Source organism: Rattus norvegicus, chromosome 18 (assembly GCF_036323735.1).
Source record: "Rattus norvegicus strain BN/NHsdMcwi chromosome 18, GRCr8, whole genome shotgun sequence".
Taxonomy (NCBI): domain Eukaryota; kingdom Metazoa; phylum Chordata; class Mammalia; order Rodentia; family Muridae; genus Rattus; species Rattus norvegicus.
The window spans coordinates 57283531-57308508 of NC_086036.1; the positions used below are offsets into that span (position 1 = coordinate 57283531).

A 24978-nucleotide genomic window follows, 5' to 3' on the forward strand; every position below is an offset into this window, starting at 1 on the left:
TATATCATTCATATTTCCATAGACATTAGGGCTATTTCTGCAGAAGACTGGTTATACGGGACCACAGCTGCAACAAACGATTTGGGGGGAGGGGTGGAAACTGGTCTCAAGACAGAACTATGACTATCTTGTTAGTTTTTACAAATAAAATTAAACATGTGTGTGCACACATGTATACTTGAAATTTTAAACAATCTTTAAATTTTTTGAGATGTGAATTTTACATAAGCTAAAAGGGCTAACGGGTAAGTAGAGAGGTCTTAAATCTATATCATTTGCCCACTGAGGTATAAGTAAGAAGCTCTATTAGGAGTTCTTGCCAAGTTCAGAGCCCAGCAGGGAGTAAGGATCTCGAAAACTACAGAATAGTCCTAAATGTTAAGGGGCTACTTCAATATAATTTTTAAACTTCTTTTTCCAGTACTGTGTACTTGAGATTTCCCACAACCATGTTGAGTATTAACTGGTGTTCTCCTCGTGATGGTTTGTATATGCTTGGCCCAAGGAATGGCACTATTTGGAGGTCTGTCACTGTGGGTCTGAGCTTTAAGATCCTTATCCTAGCTGCCGGGAACCCAATCTTTTCCTGTTTGCCTTCGGAACAAGATGTAAAACGCTCAGCAACTCCTACATCACGCCTTCCTGGATGCTGCCATGCTCCCCACCTTGATGATCATGGACTGAGCCCCTGAAACTGTAAGCCAGCCCCAGTTAAATGTTATCCTCATACAGGTTGCCTGGTCGGGCTGAAGAGATGGCTCAGCGGTTAAGAACACTGACTGCTCTTCCAGAGGTCCTGAGTTCAATTCCCAGCAACCACAAGGTGGCTCACAACCATTTGTGCTGGAATCCGATGTCCTCTTCTGCTCTGCTAGAAAACAGCGACAGTGTACTCTCAGACATGAAATAAATAAATTAAAAAAAAAAAAAGTTTCCTGGTCATGGTGTCTGTTCACAGCAGTCTTGTTTAAGTGGCCATCTTTAAGTGGAAGGTAACTTACTGTCATATATAGAAGACACTAAAGGGGTTGGGGATTTGGCTCAGTGGTAGAGCGCTTGCCTAGGAAGCGCAAGGCCCTGGGTTCGGTCCCCAGCCCCGGAAAAAAAAGAAAAAAGAAAAAAAGAAAAGAAGAAGACACTAAATAGCGATCCACATTAACAAAATCCTCTGAACAATGCACTAAGGGAGAGAGAGAGAGGAAGAAATGAAGGAAGAAAGATAAAATTGCTGTCAAATATAGAGAAACAGGCTGAGTAGGTGACTCTGACCCAAAAGTACATTTCCGGTCTCCTCCAGTTTTTCAAGCCCTCCATCGACTCCTGCTTCTGATACTTGAGTATCCTCAGGGGTGTTTGATAGTCAGCACCTGGGGCAGCGCTTGATGTACTTGTTCTAACGGTGTTGCTATTTTTTCTACTGATTTGTAGGTTTGCGATCCAAGCGATGGACAAGCCAGCTTGCGTTTTCTGAATCCACCTCAACTTCTTGTGTTTGTTCTTATTTTACCCCAAACACACTCTGATTACCAACCAGAGAGCTTTTCTTGAGGAGCACAGGCTTCAAAGCAATTGTAGCCACTCAAAAATCTAGATTTGTCAATAAATACAGATGTAATTGCCGGGACACGATTGTTCAAACTTGTGTTCAACTCTTTTCAAAAGTTCTCCCTTGCTTAAGTTGAGATTCCAGTCCCGCCTTTGTCATTAAGGTCTCCGGGACCTTGGGCTCCACAGTTTGAGGGCACAAATGGTGTGTGTGAAAGCACTCTGCAAGTTGTATTTGAAATGTAGTACTTATCAAACTCGATCTCTAAATTTCTCCAGGGCCTACAATTTTTAGTCATTTTTAAAGTAATTTTAGAAGGTCCAAAAGTGAGGTTTTTGGGGGTTGGGTTTCTAACAATTCCTTTTTTTTTACAAGTTAGATATATAAGTTGACTTTTAAAAGTTTCCAAATAAAGATTTAAAATGAAAATCATTGACCCTCAGCACCAGTTTTTAAGGTTGTTTTTACTTGGGGTTGGGGATTTAGCTCAATGGTAGAGCGCTTGCCTAGCAAGCACAAGGCCCTGGGTTCGGTCCTCAGTTCCGAGAGAAAAAAAAAAAAAAGGTTGTTTTTTACTTAATGTGTATATGTGTTTTGACTGCATGCATACCTGTGCACCATGTGGGTAAGCTGCTTCAGAGACCAGAGGGCATCTGATCCTCTGGAACCGACATTACAAACACTTGTGAATCACCATATAGATGCTAGGTTCTGCTAAGAGAACTGCAAGAGCTCCGGTCCTCTGGCAGCCCCCCAACCTCCGAAAATGTATTTTAATGACACAAATGTAAGAAGATAAGAATCTCAATAAAATACATGAAATTAGATTGGTTGCAGAAGAACCAAGCACTGTTCCTCTATAATTCTGTGGAACACTTTGCTAGACTTGCACCTATCTAAATGCACACCTTTGAAAATCACCCAGTTTAGTTCTCTAGTGCTCTCACTACTGCACCAACACAGCATTTTTCATCCTCCATCAAGATGTGGTGTGTGTGTGTGTGTGTGTGTGTGTGTGTGTCACGTATGCTTTGCCAACCCTAGTTCACTTATCCTTCAGAACTACTTGTTAAGCCCTAGACAGTCTCTACTTCTAACTACTGTACCAGTGTTCAAAGTTGTATTTAAGACTTTTTTTTTTCATTTTTCCTAGGTCTGGAGTGATGGCTCAGTGGTTTAGAGAACTTAACTACTCTTACAGAAGACCTGGAGACCAGTTGTTACCTGCATCAGGTACCTCTCAAGCACCGGTGATTCCAGTTCATGCAGTCCAGTTCCCTCTTGCATCCATGTATGTGATGCACAAAAACTCATACACACACACACACACACACACACACACACAAATAAAAATACACCATTTTTTCCATTTTAATGTTTATTTTAGCATTGACTTAAAAAAGTTTTACAGGCTATACTCATGTTTCATAGTGCCCGAGGGAGCTTTTGTAAACCTTAATTTTCAGTAAAATTTTGTACTTGAAAATAAAGACAAGTCCCGTTTTATCAGTTTTTAATAAAAAATTACCTTGTTTTAAACGATGTCGGTTTTATTTTGTAATATTCATTTGTACCTTTTGCACTAATAATGTACTTCTCGACATGATCCAAGACGAAACTGCTTCTTTGAAGGATAAGTATAGCAAATTTTATTATGCGCAAATTTATTGTCAAGTTTTTCTGTTCATAACGCTAGTGATAATGAAGTTTCTATTAGAATTGCTCCTTTCAGATCAAGTGTATTCAAAGGAATACGAACAGACACAGGGTGAGACTAATACCAGGTTCTTCATGTTCCCTTAAAAAATGGGGGAAGGGGAATTAGCGACATTTCACGGAGCCCTGAACCCTTAATTACTAATAATCAGTAGGAATCTGCCACTTCCTAAACCCAGCTCGCCCGGCGCAGCTTTTCTCATCAGAGGCCACAACCTATTTCGACACACTGTGCAGGAAAAGGACGGCTCCAGAGTGACCTGAAAAAGGATCAAAGGCTATAAACCGCTTCAAACGCGGAAAAAAGATCACTCAACTCCCAAGGAGACCAGAAGCTTTCATTGGCCACATTTGAAAAGAAGGTGACTCCCTAACGCGCTCGCCTGACGCATAGCAAGACACTGCCCTCGGGGTCCAAAGTGATTAACAGGTAGCAAGAGTAGAGCCCCGGACGGCCGGAAGTGGAAGTGAGCCCGGGCGGGGAAGAGCACAGGCTACACCAGACCTGCGCAGCCCGCAGGCATCTCAGTGCGCAGGCGCACCTGGGCGTGGCTGGGTGACGCTAGGAGCGTGGGTTGCGACTCTCGCGGATCCGGTTCCGCCCTCCCTCTCTCAGCCCACCCTACCGAAAGAGCGCCCGAGATCCCTTTCCCAGAGTGCTCCGCGCCGTGAAGAAGCGGCTCCCGGGGACTGGGGGCATTTTGTGTTGGCTGGAGCTGGAGTAACAAGATGGCGGCATCGGCGGAGTGACGGGTTCCCTCCGGGCCGGAGCCGGCGGCAGTGGTGGCAGCGGTACTGCCGCCCTAATTCACCGCGCCCCTTCCCCAGCCCGCGACGTCGCCGCGAACAAGAAACAGCGGCGGCCGCCCAAATAGCAAGTGGCCGAGCTTCAGCAGCCGCGACCACCCTTAACTAACTGCGGCCAGGCCCTCAGCGAGCGGCGGCGATCCGGCTTCTCTCAGCCGCCTTTGCGCCCTGAAACGCCAACAAAGCCTTGGTTTTAGGTTGCCTGCCGCGCTCCTCAGATCTGCCGGGTGGAACAGCCCCGGAGGCTTCCATCCTCTTCCAGAGGTGTCGGGGCTTGGCCCCCGCCTCCATCTTCGCGTCTCAGGATGGCGAGCAGCAGCGGCTCCAAGGCCGAATTTATCGTCGGTGGGAAATACAAACTGGTGCGGAAGATCGGATCTGGTTCCTTCGGGGACATTTATCTAGCGATCAACATCACCAATGGCGAGGTAATCACCCGGTTCTGGGGGAACGTTAACGCTGGGCTTTTTTTCACCCCCAACCCCCCTAAGTACTCCAAACCTTCCCACTGCACGCACGCACGCACGCACTAGGGAGTCCAGAGCGAGCCAGTTTTCCTGGCTTAGCAGCCTCCCCCACTATTTCCCTAAAAAGGAAAAACCCGATAGAAAGGGAGGGTAAGCTCTGAGGTTTCCCACCTTGTTCAAAGTATTTCATTTTAACCGTTATTTAAGAGGAGAAGGGCGAAGTCGTGTATGATCGCCATGGTTTTCTTTGTATTTCTCAAATTTAATCTGGGGTTCTTGTTCCAGTTAGAACAGTTTCCTTTTAAAAGTCTCGCCTTACGTTCCAAGGTTGCCTGTTTTCTGGATGACTCCTTTTGTTTCACTCACTTTAGATTTAGAGGACATGCCCGTCTCTTCACGTCCTCATAGTGGCAACTGGAAGCAAGCATTGCTAACATTTCTCGTTTCCCAAGTGAGTTTGAATCCGTAGGGATTTTGATACCATCGTCCCCTTTCCTCTGCAGGAAGTGGCAGTGAAACTAGAATCCCAGAAGGCCAGGCATCCCCAGTTGCTGTACGAGAGCAAACTGTATAAGATTCTTCAAGGTGGGGTTGGCATCCCTCACATACGGTAAGAACCTTGAGCACGTAGTCGATCGCTGGGAATTGCGAAATGGTGAAAGGGGTTGAGGCTGGTAATTGGACGCGATGAATCGGTCTTGGTACTGCGTCCTCCAGATTCCATAGTTAACCGTAATCGTTGAGTAATTTTTAGTTCTCCAACTTAGTTGAAATTTTGTTGTACTGCTGCATTCAGCTTCTGTCATTTTTCCGCTTCCTGAGGCTTTCGTTTGCAGTTAACTGTGCGGGTCGTCTTTGGTCCCTACGCGGAAGGGTTGGCTTTTTGTTATTTTTAAGGAGGTACCTTTGGTGTTCACACGTTTGTCCCCTGAAGTGTGTCCCCTGAAGGTGTGGATGTGCGTGAGTTTGGTCTACTGGGGTTGCTATCGGAGCTGGTTTGGGAAATGGCTGCTCTTTTGTTGTGTTTTTGTTCCAACATGTCTTCCTCCGCTTAGAAAATGGCGGAGCGACGTGACTCAACCCCCATATTCCTGCCTTTTTCTTAGCTTGGAACCACAAAATAAGCTTCCTTTAGCAGCCTTAACCCTGAAAAGCCGAGAATTGAGTTTCATAAGGCCATGAGAATCTGGGAAGGAAATGACATGACAGTATGTGATCTCTGCAGCAGATGCAACATAAACTTGGGACATTTTTACTCGTGTAAAATTCTTACTATCCCTGTCCAATGCACTCATTGCTTTCTGCTTCTGTGAATGGCAATGTTTGATATGTTTCAGTTCCTACAAACTTTATGTGTAATTGCAAAGGCAGCTTTGAACAGCACCAACTGTTGAAATCTGCTGGTCAGCTGAATAAAAGAAAGCTTCGCTTGATAACAGTTTGATAAATAGTTTCAACCTGTTGAGTTATTTTGTTGGTAACATTTAAAGAGAATTAGAAGGGGCTCAATGGTAAATAGAAATAATCAGGATAAAAACTGCTCTTTGAAATATTTTAATGTTATTGGGATAATTTTAAATTTTGATTTGAAATTAACCTTTTTTAAGATTAGTTTTAAATCTCAACTGTTTCGTAACAGTACTCAAAGATAACATTTGCAGATAGAAAAATAGTTGAAAATTAAATGGACATAACGTATTCTCTCTTCTGTCCCTCCCTCTCCTCTAACTAGAATGGGCTATATAGACCACACACCCTGGTCCTGGAACTCAACAGAGATCAGCCTGCCTCTGCTTCCTTAGTGCTGGGAGTAAAGAATTGCACCACGCCTAGCCTTTTTTTTTTTTAAATAGAAACATTTTAATAAAGATGTTGGGAGATAAATAACCACCAGTCATTTGTAAATGAGCTCTTTGAAAAAAAAATCCAGATTTATGTGGCAAAAGATTGCAGTGAAATTGGAGGTCTAAGTTTGAGTTTCTGACCACTTTTTGTCCCTAATATACATGGGGGGAAATAAAGCCCTTGGCCTCCACTGATTTGCTCTTATTACCATTGTTTTCCCTGGGATTTCTTAGAAGTACTATCAGCCTGTATCAGGTCATTTGTGTTTGATTCTTTTTGTATGTTGCCTTCTGTTGGGAGAGTTGTAAATTTCAAAAAAAAAAAAAAAGGGCATAGTATTTTCAATGCTAAACAAATGCTAATGTGTTGTTTAGTCTAGTAGCTTATTTAAGGACCTTGCAGATACAGATCATTAAGGGCAGTGGGTAGTATTCTAAATGAGCAGATGAATAAATTAACTTGGCAGCAGACTAGTAGGTGCTTACTATAAAGTGAGTGCAGAGAGAGTTAAGGCCTTAGTAAGCTTTCTGTGGGTGTGGCTAAATAGATTAACCTGGCTTTTAAATTAAGGCTTCCTGGGAAAGGAATGAGATTTCAGGAAGAAAGCTTGGTGGACTGGTTGGGGAGGGCATCCAAGAATAGATGGCTTCTGGGAGTGGTTCCTAAAGCAGAATGTGGTAATTAGGTAGGGGTGGGGAAAGTGTACAGGGATACTTAGTAATGGGAGCAGTTGGTACATAGAAACAGATTCAGTGTGTTAGGTTTTGTTTTTAATCATCTTTGAGACAAGGGTCTGATTGTAGTTTCTGGCTGGCCTCAAACTCAGATTGTTTTATCTTTCTAATGCTGGTCACCCTGGCTGGCCAGTTCATTGGTTTTAAAGGGAAGTAGCATTTTCCCATTCTTTTTGTATATTGTTCAGTATTTCTATGTCACTTATGCATAATAGGTAGGTAGGTAGATAGACAAACACACACACACATATAATATTGGTACTTACCAAGTTGGTGCTAAATAGAGCAATATGGGGCTGGAGAGATGGCTCAGTGGTTAAGAGCACTGACTGCTCTTCCAGAGGTCCTGAGTTCAAATCCCAGCAACCACATGGTGGCTCACAACCATCTGTTTGGGATCTGATGCCCTCTTCTGGTGTGTCTGAAGACAGCAACAGTGTACTTATATATATATAAGATATATATATATATAAATAATATATATATATCTTTAAAAAAATAAAGCAATATGTTTTATCCATTAGTTGATATTTTATAATTTAAAATTTAAATTTTCACCTCATTGTACCCATCCCCCTTTCATACTTAGGTTTGTGTACACAAATATAATCTGTTTATAAGATTGACTTTAAGATTATCTGGTATATCCTAAAAGAAACTCAGTTCTGGCCTACAAAGGTGGTGGCCTCCCTCTTCCTCTGTACTTTGAGGGACTTACAGCCACTTAGAAGTCTAACCTCAAGAGTGAAATATGACATTCAGTTGTTGGTACAAGAAACTAATTCCTTTGGCTTGTGGAACATCTGGAAGCCCATCTAGAATTGCCGTCTCCTTTATATTCCTGTTCTGTGTGCTGTTCTCAAGTCAGTTCACTTCCTCTAAGGGAAAAGGTTTAAATAAACAGGAAGAGTTCTTACCTGAGTGGAAACAGTTAGGGATTGGATATTTGAGCTCTATATCTGCTCAAGGCTCTTGAAGCTAGGGTTATCTAGAGTTGGTCTCTTATCCTCTTTAAGGCTCATCAGCTTCCTCATGTATACAGTTAAAAAGTTACTAATTTATTACTGTCTTTAGTTTTGTTGAGGGTGGGGAATGTTGAGGAGACTCGGCAGTGAAGAGCATTTAGGTCTGAATTGAGTTCCCAGCTCCTGCTGCTCTCCCCTGTCACCCAGGCATCTGCGCTCACTCACACGACACACAGTCACATAGTTACACGACTTCTTACTCCCGAGGAAAAAATGTTTGGGAAATGTATTTTTCTGGGAAAAGAACTCCTTCCCAGTTTTTTTTATAGTCAAAAGTTTTGGTGTGAATAAAGATTTCCTATTTAAAGTGTTTTGATTGCTTAATTGCAGACCTCTCAGTTCGTGAGTTTGTAAGACCTGCTTCCAGGTGGTCATTAGAAGCATTCTCTTTGTCAGAGTGTGGTGCTATGTCAAAGTCATACCATTAAATGTGTTTTTATGAAACTACCTCCAAGACTTACCATCTGCTTCTGGCAACTTTTAGGTTAACTATTTAGGAAGACATTATAGTAAAATATACTTTTATAGGAAAATTGTGTATAAAGGGTGTTTTGGATATGGGAAAATAAATTTTACCTGTGTTTTTCAACCACATCTTCCTGCATTTATTTGTATTTATATTTATGAAGCATTAGTTATTACATTCACTGCTAAAAGGAGTTTAGACAATTGCAGTCTTAAACTTTTGCTTTCAAGTATATATGTTGTGAATAAGGTTGTAATGTTAGAGACGAAAACATTTGAAAGTATTATGAAAAGTGACTTTCAAATTGCACCTCAGGTCAAGTATACTAAAAATGCTTTGTATTGCTAGCTTGTGGGATGGTGTTTTGAATCCACAAAATGTGAGAGCATGAGAGAATATCTGATACAAATTAAACCTTGAGTTCCTAGCTCCATGTTCTCCTGAGAGCCATTATCGCCTCCACGTCAAGGTCATATCCTGCCTGCACTACACTCCACACCTTTATTTGATACTGAGAGAGATATACTTTCTCATTCGCTGTCCACAGTTCTTATGTCTCTATCCACACATAATTAAACAAAAAACAAAATGTAGCTTAGAGTTGTATGTCAGTGATGAAACACTCACTTAGCCTATAGGACACTCTTAAATTTAAGTACCAGTATTCCAAGGAACAATATAGCTAGGCTTGGTGACTCATACCAGTATTCCCAGCATTTCGGGCATTGTGAGGCCAGCCTGGGTAACATAGCAGGACCTGTCTGCAAAGAAAAACATGTATAGACGGAAGGCTAGAATCTGTTGGCATCCTTTGGAGTCAGGGTCTTACTGTGTAACTTGTCTGACCAGAAACTCACCTTCTAGATCAGGCTGACCTTCAACTCAGATATCCTTTCTCTTGGTGTTGGGATTAAAGATGTTTGTTCCCCGGTACTTTTCACTAATTCAGTCTTTAAAATAGATTATTAAGTAAGTTTATTAAGTAAGTTACTTGAATATCTTTCGTAGCTACCAGTGAATAAATGACTGCTTAAAACAATGCTCTTTGGTTAAGGCTTAGATATATTTATATATACTGAAGTGCAAAGATGCTAATGTTTGGTTGAATTAGTTTTAACAAATGCACGCCCTTACTGAGATACAAGAATTATGTATAAACTACAATCTGTGACCTTTTTAGGGTAATTTTTATATCATAGTTGTGTGTCGTTTCTTCTGAATTTAATGAAAGTACTAACAACAAGAAAGCCTTCAGGTGGCTACTGTGCTTCTCCCCTTCGGTACTCTGTAGAGGTTACCTGACAAAATAACTAGGTGGTCGTGATGCTCCTGTGAATAGTGATAGTTGATAACTTTAATTTGATTCTCCCTAGACCTAGAATATTGCCATTCCCTAGTCTCAGTGACCAGTGAGTGGAAATGTATTGTAGCTGTTTTCATAAGGATTTTGAAAGTGCCATACAGAAAGAATTTGTTGAAAAGCATTAGATACTAAATGAAAAGGCAAAAGTCAAACTGCATTTTTGATGCAGGAGGTTCAAGCACAGCCTGAGCTACAGCGTTCAACAACAGCAGCAGTACAGCAATAACCTATCAAACAGAAAAGAGCTCAGTAGTTAAGAATGTGTGCTCTTACAGCGGATCTGATTTATTTTCTCAACACCTATTTTGGGTGGCTAATGACTAACTCCAGCTCCAGGAATTCAGCTCCTCCTCTGTGATCACTCCACGCATGGCACATATAAACGTTTTGAAGAAATGAATAAGATGAAGAGCAGGAGTCACACATCAGGCCTTATGTATTAATTATCTCTTTTAAACAAGAGGCCTACGAGTTAGGAGTGTCATATAAAACTCATATAGTGTGTGACAACAGATATTTAAGACCTCATAGGGTGAGTCTGATGTCAAAAATACAGGAACAGCCATACTACACTGTGTAGGGTTTTAATAACTTGCCTGTCTGCTCAGCTAACTTATCCCTATTTTTTTCTGAACGACAGATCAGTAAGACCTTGACCTTTGAGTTGGCTCATGCCTTTAATCCCAGCACTTGGGAGGCTGCCTTAGGTGGGCCTCCAGTTTGAGACTAGGCTAGTTCCAGGCGAGCCAGGGCTATCCAGAGAAACTGTCCCAGAGTTTCTGTACTCTTTATGTGCTGCTAACCTCATACAACCAAATGGTTTGGTGATTTTTGTTGTTTGATGAGGGGTATATCTAAAACTGAATTAAAAACACTTTTTCCTGCATTCCTACAGTGCTTTGAAAAAAGAACTTGGTCTTGCTGATAGGGTCAGCATAGCCTTCGGGGATAAAGCAGCTCTTGCTCTGACTTTGTATGTGTCTGCTTTTTTATCCAGCTGTAGGAATAAACACTGTACATAGAGTGTATGGTTGGGTTCCTTAGCTTCTCCAGTTCTAAACTAAGATTGGGCTAATGCTCTTTTTGCCTTGAATACTGTTGTAAAGAAACCATTGTATTGTTGAAATTTAATGTCAAGAACCAGGTGTGATAGAACACACGTGTAATCCCAGAATTCAGAATTCTGGGTCAACCTGGGCCACAAGTGATACCTTGTTTTTTTGGTTTTTTTGTTTTTTTTTTTTTTTTGTTTTGTTTTTTAATTAAAAGATCTTTAGCTTATTATAAGTTTAATTACTATCTTAGTTATTTAAAATTTCCAGGTTAATATCAAGAGGCAGTTGCTGCTTTGGGTATTTGAGTATGGTGTGTAATTTTTTTTTTTTTAAGAAAATGGCTACAGTGGCTGAAGTATAGGTAGCATCAATTGCCCATGTTTAATTGGCATTGCCTTTAAATGTACAGTGGAGAAATCTACAAGTGAGCTTTATCTGGCTTATCTGAGATTGAAAGGCTTGGAAACAGCTTCACTCATACTTCCTACTTGGTAAAAATGGAGGAGAGCCTTCTGGACTAGAGCTCATACTTTTACTACTATCATTTCCTACTTTTCTTTCCTTCACATTATTTTTGGTTTGTTTTGTTTGAGATGTATGTAGATAAGGCTGGTCTCTAACTCAAGATCCACCAACCTTAGCATTCCTAGTGCTGGCATTGAATGTGTGCCTGTGCCACAACTCCTGACTTCCTTTTTCTGTTCTTCATTATGCCTGTTATATATTAGTTGGAACTGGTTTGTGTGTGGTCTGTTGACACTGACTTTAAGTTATTCCTAACACCAAATTGTATTTAGTGAAATCAGTGTTCCAGTCTTGAACTTCTGTACTTTTAATTCAGAAATGAATATTAGCTTCAAATCTATAGTTGAAACTGTCTCAGTTAAGTTAATATACTTAAACTTATAAGCATACTTAATATAGCATATCTAAGTAAGCTGTATATAAAAAGCTCTTTTTGAGCTCCCACTGTGTAACAGCGAGTTTAAAATAGGCACACTTCAATGAAGAGTCAAAAAATTTGTTTTTTTTTAACATGTGTCATGAGTCAAGCATGTGGCACCAGTAACTTCCTCTGAAAATTCACACAACCATGTCTCAGTCTCACAATAAGATTGAATGTGTAAGGGCGTGAGAGTTTTCAAGAGGATAATATATAAGAGAGAATAAGCTTCAAACTACCTAGAAACACTCGGTTGCTTTCATTGGTCAGTGTCTTTTTTAGAGGTGGCTGTTTCTATGACAAAGCACCATGACCAAAAGCAACTGGGAGGAGTTTGTTTTAGCTTAGAGTTCCATAGCACAACTGAGGGAAGTCAGAGTAAAGCTGGAGGCAAAAGTGCTCACTCGCTCGCTCAGACTGCTTTACAGCAGCATTTAGGACAGCCAGGTGGGACCTGAAGGAACGGCGCCACAGTCTTTCTTATTCACAGCCAATCTAGGGGGACACTTTACAGATTGAGGTTCCTGCTTCCATATGACTGTCTTGTGTAAAGCTGACATAAAAACTCCTTGCTGGCACAGTCAGACTTAAGGGACAGATTGCATTAATGTTGTCTGTTTGAATCTGGTGAAGTGAGCCTTTCTCAGACCTTAACGTTTGTAGTAATTAGCTACATGACGTGGTGGAGAGATGGCTCACCATCTTTTCTTGGTTAAGAGCATCTGTTGCTCTTTGAGAGGATTGGAGCTCTATTCTGAGCACCAAGATGGCAGCTCACAGTCATCCATAACACACAACACACTCTCACTCTCTGTCTCTGTGTGTATATGTATATACATATATGTGTAGACTTGTGTATCCGTATACATACATGCAGAGTTGTTTGTCTTAACTTGGCAATCCTCTACCTCTGCTTCCTGAATACCGGAACTACAGGTATGGGCAACTGCTCAATACTGACATGGGAAACAGTTCCCTCACAGCCTCTCTCAATGTTAAAATTATGATCATGAGCCTCCATAAATACTCTGTCTTTAAGATTTTATAACTTCTAATTAGAGTATAGGAGAAATATTAGAAATAATTAAAATAACAATTTGCTAATGAAAAGTTTGAACTGTTTAATGTGTGTCTTTTTTTGGGGGGGGGTTCTTTTTTTCGGAGCTGGGGACCGAACCCAGGGCCTTGCGCTTCCTAAACAAGCGCTCTACCACTGAGCTAAATCCCCAACCCCAATACTTGAATCTCTTGACCTTCAGTTGTCTACACTTTGCCCCATAGTACTACCACTATTAGCAGTGTTTAAAGTAGTGACAACATGAGCTGCCAAAAAAATTCATTCATTGTGATTTTTGTCACATTTTAAGTAGTATAATAAGAGTGTGTTGCTTTAACCAAGAAAAACATTAGTAAAATAGCTGATATAAAATGGTTTTTTAGTGAATTAACTAGTGAATAAGATAAGGTAACTGATTCTTCTTTGTATACAAACCACACTGGTTACCTGCAGTTTATTGTGATCATTCATGCTTTCGCCTGACTCAGTAAAAGTAACTTTTTCTCAAGTAGAAATTGTCTGAAGCCTTCTGCATCTGTCTGCTAGCCTAGGCCTGGTCCTGGAAGCATCTAGCCTCTATACAATCTAATCTAGGCCCAGAATGTTTTCAGCCTCTGAGAGCTGCCACCGAATAAATGCACTCTGCCATTCTTAGTTCTTTCTGAGCTCTGGCTGGCAGATTCAACTCTACACTGGCTGAAAACTTCTTTCCAAGCTGACTGAATCAGTCTGGCTTCTATCTTGTCCTCTCATGAATTGTTCTGCTTGGCCTCAAACTAAATCTAGCAGTCTATTCTGACCTTCTGGTTCCTTCTCATTCTCTGGCTTATTCAGTCTTCATTTGTGTCTAGTTTGTTCCCTTCTGCTTTTTTTGAACTGTCTGTAAAGTCCTCCCAGTAAAAATGCCTGGTGTCCCTCCCCACCCAACCCCTACCACCCTCTCTCTGCATTGCCCCTCAAGTAGCTTCCCTTTCCTCCATTCTCATGAGAGTTGGGCATATCCTATTCTGTCAAATCTTAATCTGATGTCACTTTGTCTGCCATTCAGCCATTGGTGCTTTCTGCAAACTAAAGCGACCTTCATTGTTTGGGATTAAAGGTGTATACTAAGGGTGTATCTATTCCAGCCAGAAGGATTAAAGGTGTGTGCTAAAGGCTAAGCCACAGCACAACTAGAGACAGGCTTTTCAGTAAAACAGTAAAAATCTTGGTGTTTACAATGAGGTCAAGCATCCTGCAAAAACTCTTTATAGTGTGATTTTTTTTTCTCTGACACATCTTATTTGACCATACATATTGCATAGTAAACAAATATAATTGTGAGAGAAGATATTATTTAATTTTGTCTTATTAGCTACTAAAAACATCTAATTCATACATGTGCAGTAGCTTGAGTAGTATTGCAGGTTTTAGACTGATGAGAGAATTCAAGAGTACATAGCCAGAAGAAAATGTTCCACAACAATACCCTTCTACATCTCGGTCCACTTTTATATTCTTTGGGAATATTCCCTGGGTCTTGGAGAAGAAGATACAGAAGTCTCCATTTAAGGCCCATTTGCAACAGTTAATGTCAGCACTGTGACCAGTTAGCAGTCTCTGCATAACTGCACATAACCGACTGCCAAAAGAAGTCTCTGATGGCAGCTGATGGCAGCACTGGTGCATGGACATAAAAAGAATATTTAGAAGGCATTCTGATCTGCATGCAGTCTTTAGTCAGCAGTACAACAGTGGGGGCTTCCCTAGCAGGGCCCATGAGTTCCCAAACCACAGGCTTTTGACCAAGTTCATAGTACCAGATGTGAATTACTTCCTGGGAGCATTGTATAGTGAAGTCTTCATATTCTTAGGTTAATACTAATGTTTGTAAGTCAGTGCTATTTATCAACAGTGCAGCATATTAGAGCACAAGTGTAAAAAAGAAATACCTAAGAAGTAGTTTCCTAAATAGCTGTAAGTAATGCTCCTTTTTTCTTTTGTGTGTGTGTGTGTGTGTGTGTGTCTTTTGAGATAGCATCTCATCTTACCCTGGAGCTTAGGTGGACTCAGCCCTACCTCAGGCTCCTGAAGGCTGGTGTTACAGCCAACATTCACAGTTTTTATTTTCAACAAATCTTGGCTTTAGTTCCTATTTATATTTGAAACAAACTGAGCCAGGTTAAGCTTTTTATGTCACAACAGTTCTAGTTTTCCTGGAGACAAAGGCTTGCTGTATACATAGCCCAGTTGGTTCCATATTATTTTGGAGAAGAATATGTATTTGCAGACATTAAAATGTGAAAAACTTAGGGTGGTGATTTCTAGTCCTTGGGACAAGAAAAATTAATAATAGCACATGAGTTATTGGGGAAATTTACCTAATGTACAGAACAGGATAGTTAAACAATCCTTCTTGAAAAGATTAATCATGTTTGCCAATCAAAGTACAGTTTGGTGTGGAGGGAGTCATGAGCAGATGATAGGCCTTTCTGATGACTTGTAGGATGGCTGATGGAGCCATTTCCTTATTACAAAGAATTTGTCCAAGGTCCAGGGGAATGATGCAGAAGGCTACAAAATCTAGCTGTGCTGGTGCAGTCATTAGGTGGCTGTGCAGGAGGGAAAGGTCTATTCTGTTGCTCCTTATTTTCTGTGTAACAGTGTAGTCAATTATCCAGTTTGTTTTGTGACTGGAGGAAAGGTTACCCTAAATTAAAAGTATAAATCTGTCTTTGAAACAGCGCCATCTTAGCTGAGGATGGCTTAAAACTCACCAATTCTCCTTAGTCTCTCAAGTGCTGAGGTTATTACGGGTGTGAGCTACCATGCCTAAGAAATGGTTTTAAGCCTTAACCTTAACAATTTAAATTTTATGATATTAAGTGATGATTAATGTTTTGTATTGACTCTTCTTGTTTTGTTAGGTGGTATGGGCAAGAAAAAGACTATAATGTGCTAGTCATGGATCTTCTGGGACCCAGCCTCGAAGACCTCTTCAATTTCTGTTCAAGAAGGTTCACTATGAAGACTGTACTTATGTTAGCTGACCAGGTATGTGAACTTTTGACAAAACAAAAAACAAAAAGGTTCTTTATAAAATGTCAGCATTTCATAGAACTGGGGTTTTATTTTTGTTTTGTTTTGTGCATGATGGCATAGACTCTAAAATCCCAGCATTCAGGAGACTGAAGAGGGGTTACCAATTCAGTTCCAGCTTGGACTTTATACCAGATCTTGTTTATGATGATCAAAGAATAGCAAAGAACTTTTTTTCTTTCTTTTTTAAATTAATAAGGCACCCAAATAACTAGCAATGAACCTGGACAAATTAATGCCTAGAAGAGCCAACACTCTAGTGAGGGGAAGACCAGCTAAAGTTGTAGCAAAGGCTTTCTTGCCATGTAGTCCTTGGCAGTTACTCTTTTCTTGGTGTGTAGAGCCCAGAAAGATGTACCTGCTTTTGTCTTCTGAGTGCTGGGATTAGAGGCAGGTGCCACCACATCCAGCAGCCCCATGTAGTTAATCATTTCCACTCAAAACAGGCCAAAGGCCATTACTAGTTTAGGCCTGAATAGCCAGCAAGCTTGAAATAAATGAGGGGCTTTGTTGTTTGACTTCCTGTAGTTCTAGTGCTGACTTAAGGGATTTTCTAGTGCTGAGTTAAGGGATTTGACCTACTGCAGTGTTTCAGAATCTCAGCTGCTTCTTTGATCACCTGTTCTACCCTTTTTCTCTTTCAGATGATCAGTAGAATTGAATATGTGCATACAAAGAATTTTATACACAGAGACATTAAACCAGATAACTTCCTAATGGGTATTGGGCGTCACTGTAATAAGGTTAGTTAAATGCTCTTTGCATGAAAGAACAAAGAGTAAAATATTGATATGAATTGCTTTGATAAACTTTAAATCTTTAAGAAGCCATAGTAAATTGAATTTGCTGTGATTTGCTTAAGAGATTGTGCTAGAAGGATAATGAGTTAACTATTAACTTAGTAACTTGAAATATCTTCTCTACAATTTATCCAACCAAGGTTAGTTTATTTATGTGAAGCTTTTTAATGAGCTTTAATCAACTATATTTAACTTGGACAATTGAATCTAGTTTTCATTCACTTAAATAGTGAAAATACTTACATATAATCCTTCCTGAGTGAAACAAATCAGATATTTAACCTTAGACTCTAAAGTGTGGGTTTTGTAATACATGCGCTTGTGCCAATGTGGCAACCACTGACCCATCTGTCACTATGGCTGAGTGTGGTTGATACTGAGAATTCTTCACTCCTTGGATTGATGTATTTAAAAGACTAACTCTTGGGCCTGCTTCACAAGTGGCTTACAGTTTATTACTTACAGTTTATTACTCGGGTTTCAGGTTGGGTGGGTTCTGCAACCCTCCTCCCTGCTGTTACAAGAAAATGCTGACTAGTGAATTGAACGTTTGTAGAGTAAAACGAGTGCTTATTGGGGTTCCTGGTGATCATTCCATATATGGGGTGATTAGGTTGTGACGCATGATTGCAGTTAGAAACTAATGATATTGATTTTGTCTGCAATGCTTAGTCTTCTTGAGTGAATTGCTTTCTTTATTCCTTCACTGTTGAGCTCGGGCAGACAGGCAGCATTGGCAATGCACGAAGCATGCTCCGATCTGGTGATCTCAGAAATTCTCAACTTCAGGACAAACGGGGTGGGGGTGGGGGGGGCTTTTTATTTTGTTTGTTTTTTGGAAGGAAACTTCCCATTTGTTAACCAGGTAGGGGATGTGGTGTTTTAGGTCCAGCTGTAAATGTTTACCTTTGTTTGCCTGTATGAATGCCAACTTGGAGCCATTATTAGAACTGGTGTTACTTGTTAATGCTAGAGATATTAATGTTGGTCTGACCAAGTTTTAGGAAATTAGATTTTTCACCGAATTTCATATATTGAATGGCTTTTTAGCCATATAATTTATCTTGCATCCCCAAATTGCATATAAAGAAACGTACCTTCTCTCTTTGAAGCATCCAGGTTCTTAGTTATTACTGTAAACCTGGTAATTGGTTGGAAAAAATATCGGCCTTAATTTTTCCTCCTGTAGTTTTGGTAGTTTGACTCTTCTTTTGGCCATCTCCTCCCTGTTTCTTGTCCTTAAACACCCCTTATGCCCACGTGGTCCCTGTTCTGCATAGCGGCAGAGCAGTGAGTGCATGGTTTTTGCCCTTACTTTAAACAGTGGCCTAGATAGTAACACCTTCCACTCTTTCCCCTTCTTAGGAATAGTCTGTTTAACTATATAGATGTCTTGGGAAGTCCATGCTCCATTTTTAGAATCTGTGTCCTCGGTACAGATAGTAAAACGGATTTGTGGCACTGCTTACCTGTAGCAGTTTTGAGAGAGACCATAGATATAAAGTGCTCTGTTTAAGTTCAAATATAAATGTTCCTCTTGGACACTTTAGTGTCTTGTTTCTGTAGTTGGTTTTTTTTTTTTTTTCTTTTTTGTTATGTTTTGTTTTGTTTTCTGTACTACTGTAGTTTGAAAGTGCCCATTGTGTAAGACTGGCTCCTTCAGTCAGCTTGTACCAGTAGATTTGTATACGCAAGGGATCAGGCTTGATGGGGTGGGGGCAGCTTCCAAGTTTGGCTTTTGAAGTTAAATTTCTTACTTGGAAATTGTTCTGAATTTGATATTGGAGTAGCTACTCCAATCTTACTGAATTTGCTCATCTATTCAAGTAATCGGCCCTGCATGGTTTAAAAATAAATTTTAAGGTGACTAAATGCCTTCTACCTCTTCCTTACTGAAGATTTTTCCCCCCATTCATTCTTTTTTGGGGGAAGGGCAGATTGTGGTTTTAAAGATTGCAGATCCAAATTCCCCGTTTTTTAATTTAAAAATTAAAGAGCCAAATGTCACCATTGATATCCCTGTTTCAGGCAGTGACACAATCATAGTGGCATTAAAAATGAAGTATTCTAGAATTCAATGTTCTTGAGCATGTGATTTTTATTTGGAAAACAGAAGCTACAGTGCTTGGTGGAAGAAGGATGGCATTTGGCTACCCTGTTCTTTCTCTAATGCCTCGGTGTTGCCTGTCTGCGCCGGCCATTGTTGCAATGTACGCAATACTGTTTGATGCACTGCCACCTCTATTGTCTGTTCAGTGTTTAGAATCTCCAGTGGGGAAGAGGAAAAGAAGCATGACTGTTAGTCCTTCTCAGGACCCATCTTTCTCAGGATTAAACCAGGTCTGAAACTGTCTCCTATTCCAACCTCAACCCCAAATTCATGTGCTTTTCTTTCTTATTGTTTTATTTTAATTACCTTTTATTTAATTCTGGGGAATATAGATCTCGCTCAAGCACCTCTTACGTTGGCATTATTCAGACATACTTGGCAAACATGTAACATTACTAAGATATTTTTGTGGCTTTTGCTTAAAACTTTTAAAGCTTAGATCAAGCCTGAATGAAAATAGGATATTGTCTTTATTTTAGATTGCTAACATTGATGTGAGGAAATGCTATTAGTTTAGTATTGGAACCTTTACTTAAAAAATAAACCTGAGGTAGACTAGCTTTAAAATGTGTTTGGAGTCAGAGAACTTAGTATAGAAATTGAGTCTCACTGTGTTGTAGTGACTGCTCCTCTGTACTTTCCTCTCCTTCCCTAAGAACCTCAGGTAAGTATAGTCAGGCTTCATAGCCAGTATTTCTCAAACTTGATTCTGAAATCAGACTGTCAGTTCTTAGCTTCAACCAAATGCTTGCTTAAAAAGCATTCTATGCTCTAGACTAAAAGGCACTGTATTCATAATAGAATGGTGACAATTTAAGGAGTAAAGAAACTAAATGGTCAGTGACAATTAGCAACACAGTACCTTAATATATGACCTGAATTTAGATTTGGGCAGGACAAACAACTCAGTAAGTTAATTACTTTATATTTTATTTACTTCTCTAGAAGTTGTAGTCCACCCAACCTCACCCCCTGCCATGTGAACTTGTTTGTTTTTGTTTTGAGGCCAGGTCTCTGTAGCCCAGTTGGCCTAAAGCTTAATATGTACACGGGCTGGCCTCCAAACGAGAGCCGTAACACCTGCCTGCCTGTACCGACATGTCCATGGGAATCGCTTGTTTTGGTTTTCAAGGCAGAGCTTTTATGTGTATGAGGCTGGCCTGGAGAGCTTAGATCTGCCTGCCTCTACCTTCTTAGTGCTGGAATTAAAGGTGTGCACCACCACCACCCAGCTCCAGTAGGAATTTTTATAGAGACAAAGGAACATTTACTTTAGGGATGTGACTATTTGTGCTTCTGGAACCAACAAGTCTTTAGTTTTTGATAATATATTCTCTGAAAAGATTATATTGGCATAAATAACCAAAAAATGAAGGCATGTGCAATGCTGCACACTGGTTGAATTGTCTAGATGACCTCTCACTGATCCTCTGCACTGCTCCAGTTTTGTTTCTGATTTTTGGTGTGTTCAGTACTCTGAGGGAATAGCCTACTGTGGAAAGATTTCATATACTCAACCTCATGTAGACAAAGAAACACCAGTATTGGACTGAGTTGTGGTGCATGCCTGTAATCCAGCAGGAAGAGGAAAATCACCAAAAGTTCCAGACTGGGACTAGTTGCATAAGGAATTCCAGATGACCTAGGGAGTTGTTATCTGTATACCCAGACAGGTTCTCAATAAATAACTTCCAAACACCTTACTTACTGCTGTGGCTTAATCTTGGTTAGGGGTAAGAGCACATGACTTGATGCATCCATTATAAGAGGAAACAATTTGTAAAAACTCAGTAGCCTCATTTTTACTTACCTTCCCATCTGTATATTTTGCTTACATTTTGTAGCATGACAACTTGATAGTCTACTAAATGTTTTAAATTTTATTAATACTATACAAGCTAGTTAGGTTGCAAATACTTACTACAAGTTCCCAGAAAAGTAACTGGTCCCACTAATGACTGCCTGTGTCTTTGCAGGTGCAGTGCTTATGCTTAACTGATACTGACTTTCCTTACTTGGTTCTCTACCTTTAGGTAGTTTCTTAGTAAAGATCGGGCATTTGAGGAGGTAGTATTTGCTTTGGGGAGTTTTTTTGTTTATACTTTTGTTTTTAATACTGTTTCCTCATTTTTGTAGAGGAAATAACTTGAGTACTTGAGTTTCTTGTATCAGTTTTTGGTTGTTTACACAGTACTTGCTTATTGAGTACCAGCTCTCAGACACATTACATCCACATTAGCTCCCTTTCCCTTCTCTGAAAAACTGAGGGGAGTAACAAGACTCCTTTGTTTGTTTTTCTGTTTTCGGTGTCAGTCTGCAAAACGGTGCGCTGGTTTTCTATTAAGAGGAATGACAGTGTGAGCTGAATGTCAATTAAAATACTTACCCATATTCCTAAATAACTCGATTGCTTAGGTAGTGTAATATTAGATTTACAGTTTTGTAAATAATGAGAGATTTGTAATAATCTCTCATTAGTTTTGTATTATAGTAGACCAAATGAAAGTGTATAGTTCATAATAGCTGGCAGAAACAAGTTTTGTTTGGCTAGGGGGTGTTGTCTCACTGTGTAGCCCTGGCTAACCTGGAACCTTCCTTGTAGAGCAGGCTCTCCTTGAAGGAAGAGATCTGCCTGTCTTTGCCTTTCAAATTTGGGAAATAAAGGCATGTGCTGCTACCCCTGGCTGATATTAACCCAAATAGATAATTTGTTTACTTATTTAATGTGTTTTAAAAGATTAAGTTAGCTCAAGGCCCTGGGTTCGGTCCCCAGCTGGGGGGGAGGAGGGGGATTAAGTTAACACACTGCCTAAAACATCACAAATCCACACTGGCAGAAGAGACCCAATAGTTTAACAAAAAGAATAAAGTACAGATAGAATTAGAAAAGACACAGTCTTCATGTGTTCTATGTGCACGTGGAGATGTTGATAATGTTGGAGATAGACTTTTATTATAACATAGTATGATAAATAGGAAGTTAAAACTTCAAATACATTGGTAAATAGAAATGAATTTTATTACCTTTTCATCAAAAACTAGGTTTCCCTTTAAAAGCTACAGTTTTGTAAGCAAATTTGAATTACTTAGTGAAATGTGCTGTTAGTACTTTATTCCTGGGGCACCATGTAGATTATATACAACTAAACATTTGCTTCTAAAATGCTGATGTGATTGGGTTAGGTCGGTTAAGCAGATAATTTGTAAGCCACCTTAATTTAAATGCTATGCTTTTAATTTTTGTATTAACATTTTATATTTTTCAGATATCTTGTGAAACAATGTAGTGCATGCTTTTTTATTTTAAAAAATATTTTATTAACAATATCAGACTTTGAGGATTATGTTATTGAAATAATTAGCTTTTTATTGACATTGATGTACTGAAGAGTCTCTGTGGATGAGAAGATACGCAGAAAGCTGTGCCTAGATTTGATGGAGGCATGCTTTGTTTTATCCATAAAAATGGGCTGTCAAGTTTCATGAGCATCCTTGACAACTCTGCTGTGGGACATGTATATTCTTATTGTGAGAAGACAGGCTACTCTGTGTATAAAAGCTAGGCAGATGAAGTTACACAGATAAGGATAAATTACTAGGTATAATGAATGGGGGGTGGTTGTTACTGGTGAAGAATAGTAAAGGCTTATTGGGATGTTAAATCTATAATCTGTTCTATTTAGACTACATTTTGATATTTGAATATACTACTGAGTAAGAGAATGTTTAATTGAGCAAGGTGAGAAACCTAATGTCTCTTTATTTCTCTTTTAAAGTTATTCCTTATTGATTTTGGTTTGGCCAAAAAGTACAGAGACAACAGGACAAGGCAACACATACCATACAGGGAAGATAAAAACCTCACTGGCACTGCCCGGTATGCCAGCATCAATGCACATCTTGGCATTGAGCAGAGGTGAGTCAGTGCTGTGTGTTTGGGTCGGAAACTTGATAAGTGGAATATGAGAATAGAGATTAATTTGTGAATATTCCTGTTGTACTGTGATTGGACTGCACTTTATGTATTTTATGGCATTATATGTCCAAATAAATATCCCCCTAAAAAGGTATTTTTTGTTATTATATTTCTTCCTCTGCGTGCGTGCTCAGTTTTTTGTTCATTTACTTAAGCATCTGTGGCCTTTAGGAGCGAGAGTTGTCTAGTTATATTGACATTCTTTAAAAAAAAAATAATTTCAAGTCCTGTAACAGTCTTGAGTAGCAGTCTACTTTGAGCTGTGTTACTTTTACTGCCCAGTTTTGTAAGACACTGTAGTGTCTTTATCTTCATTATGAGCATTTCTTTTGTGTACAATGCTTAAGTTTTCATGTTTTCCCATAATCTGGTTTATAAAATAACATTCTCTTTTCTAGTCGCCGAGATGACATGGAATCTTTAGGATATGTTTTGATGTATTTTAATAGAACCAGTCTGCCATGGCAAGGGCTAAAGGTAAGAAGACTCAAATTGCTGAGGGCTTGTTTTTGTTTTATCTTACTTGAAGGAAAAAATAATGAGGCGGCAGGTGATCGCAGAATTTGGGGGTGGCTTGGGCCTAGTAGACTAAAAGCAACCTAGGCAACATAAGGAGCCCTTCCATCTCAAAGCAAAGAAAGCCTTGTAAGGGGAGAAGAGAAATATCTAATATTAACTTGCGTTTTTTTTACTTAGTTTTCATATACTGAATCTCTAGTATATGTCTGTTCAATGAGTTTAACTTGTTGCACTTCTAAATATTAAATCAATTTATGTTTGCGTTCCTCGTTTTCTTATAGGCTGCAACAAAGAAACAAAAATATGAAAAGATTAGTGAAAAGAAGATGTCCACTCCTGTTGAAGTTTTGTGTAAGGTGAGTGTACGTGATGCATGCTTAACGAAAGTTAATGTAGGCCAAATGTGGTACACATACACCCTAATTACGGCTGGGGGGGGGGGGCCAGGGACAGCCTTGATCTATATATATAGCAAGTTCAGTGCATCCAGAGCTAAGGAGGTAGACTAAATAAATTAATAAATAGTATGGGCTACATGATGTGGGCTGGAGAGGTGGCTCAGTTTTAAGAGGTGTCAGGTGTGTTGCACTTGTGCCTTTAATCCCAGCATTCTGGAGTCGGTCAAGCTCCAGACATGATTTTCTGTCTTTGGCCTCTGTGCACCAAGTATACATGAGGCAAACACAGTGCATACATATGTACACATATATAAATCTTTTAAAAATAAAACTAATTTGTAGAAAGGGCAGGCAGCAAGGAGGCACATTAATTAAAGATGCCTGCCATCAAATCTGATCACCTGAGTTTGATCTCTGGGACAAGTGGTGAAAGGAAAGAACCAACTCTTTTTTTTTTTTTTTTTTTTTTTTAAAGATTTATTTATTTATTTTATGTACAGCATTCTGCCTGCATATGTGACTGCAGGCCAGAAGAGGGCACCAGATCTCATTACAGATGGTTGTGAGCCACCATATGGTTGCTGGGAATTGAACTCATGACCTCTGGAAAGAGCAGTCAGTGCTCTTAACCACTGAGCCATCTCTCCAGCCCAAGAACCAACTCTTAAGGCTGTTCTCTGATCCGCACGCAAGAACCGTAGCACATGCACACGCACTCACAGACATGAAGTAACAATAGTCACGCCATTGAGAGGAAACGGGCAGATCTGACCCGGACAGAGAGGCGTCTGATCTTAGTCAGTTGTCTTTGTATTGCTCTCAAGACCTGAAATGTTTGGGAGCACAGGACTCTGGGAAAGGTTGTTTCTTTTGCAGTTGTATTGGAGTTTCTATTGCTGTGATGAAACACTGTCCAAAAGCAATTCCAGAAAGAAGGGTTTGTTTCATCTCTTAGCACTGAGGGAAATCAGCAGAGAATTAAGACAGGAATCTGAAGTGAGAACTGAAGCAGAAGCCAGTGGAGAACTTGATGCTTTCTTGCTTGCTTGCTCCCCAGGGGTGGCACTAGCCCC

At 39.9% G+C, this 24978-nt stretch overlaps 1 protein-coding gene across 11 annotated transcripts in view; it reads left to right on the plus strand.

Moving 5' to 3' along the window:
• The first annotated feature begins 1625 nt into the window (after window positions 1-1625).
• The window catches only part of Csnk1a1 (casein kinase 1, alpha 1), a 35385-nt gene continuing 12032 nt past the window's right edge, over window positions 1626-24978 (plus strand). For 6 of the 11 annotated variants that reach the window (XM_063277052.1, XM_063277053.1, XM_039096535.2 and 3 more), the window contains exons 1-8: window positions 3810-4497; window positions 5040-5146; window positions 15931-16057; window positions 16747-16845; window positions 19159-19242; window positions 22789-22928; window positions 23387-23465; window positions 23789-23863. In XM_063277052.1, the coding sequence (XP_063133122.1) occupies window positions 4375-4497; window positions 5040-5146; window positions 15931-16057; window positions 16747-16845; window positions 19159-19242; window positions 22789-22928; window positions 23387-23465; window positions 23789-23863 (834 nt within the window). In that variant the 5' untranslated portion in view covers window positions 3810-4374. Of the gene's footprint in view, window positions 4498-5039; window positions 5147-15930; window positions 16058-16746; window positions 16846-19158; window positions 19243-22788; window positions 22929-23386; window positions 23466-23788; window positions 23864-24978 lie in introns of all 11 variants that reach the window. The other 5 variants (XM_039096538.2, XM_063277054.1, XM_039096541.2 and 2 more) reach the window with 3 other exon arrangements.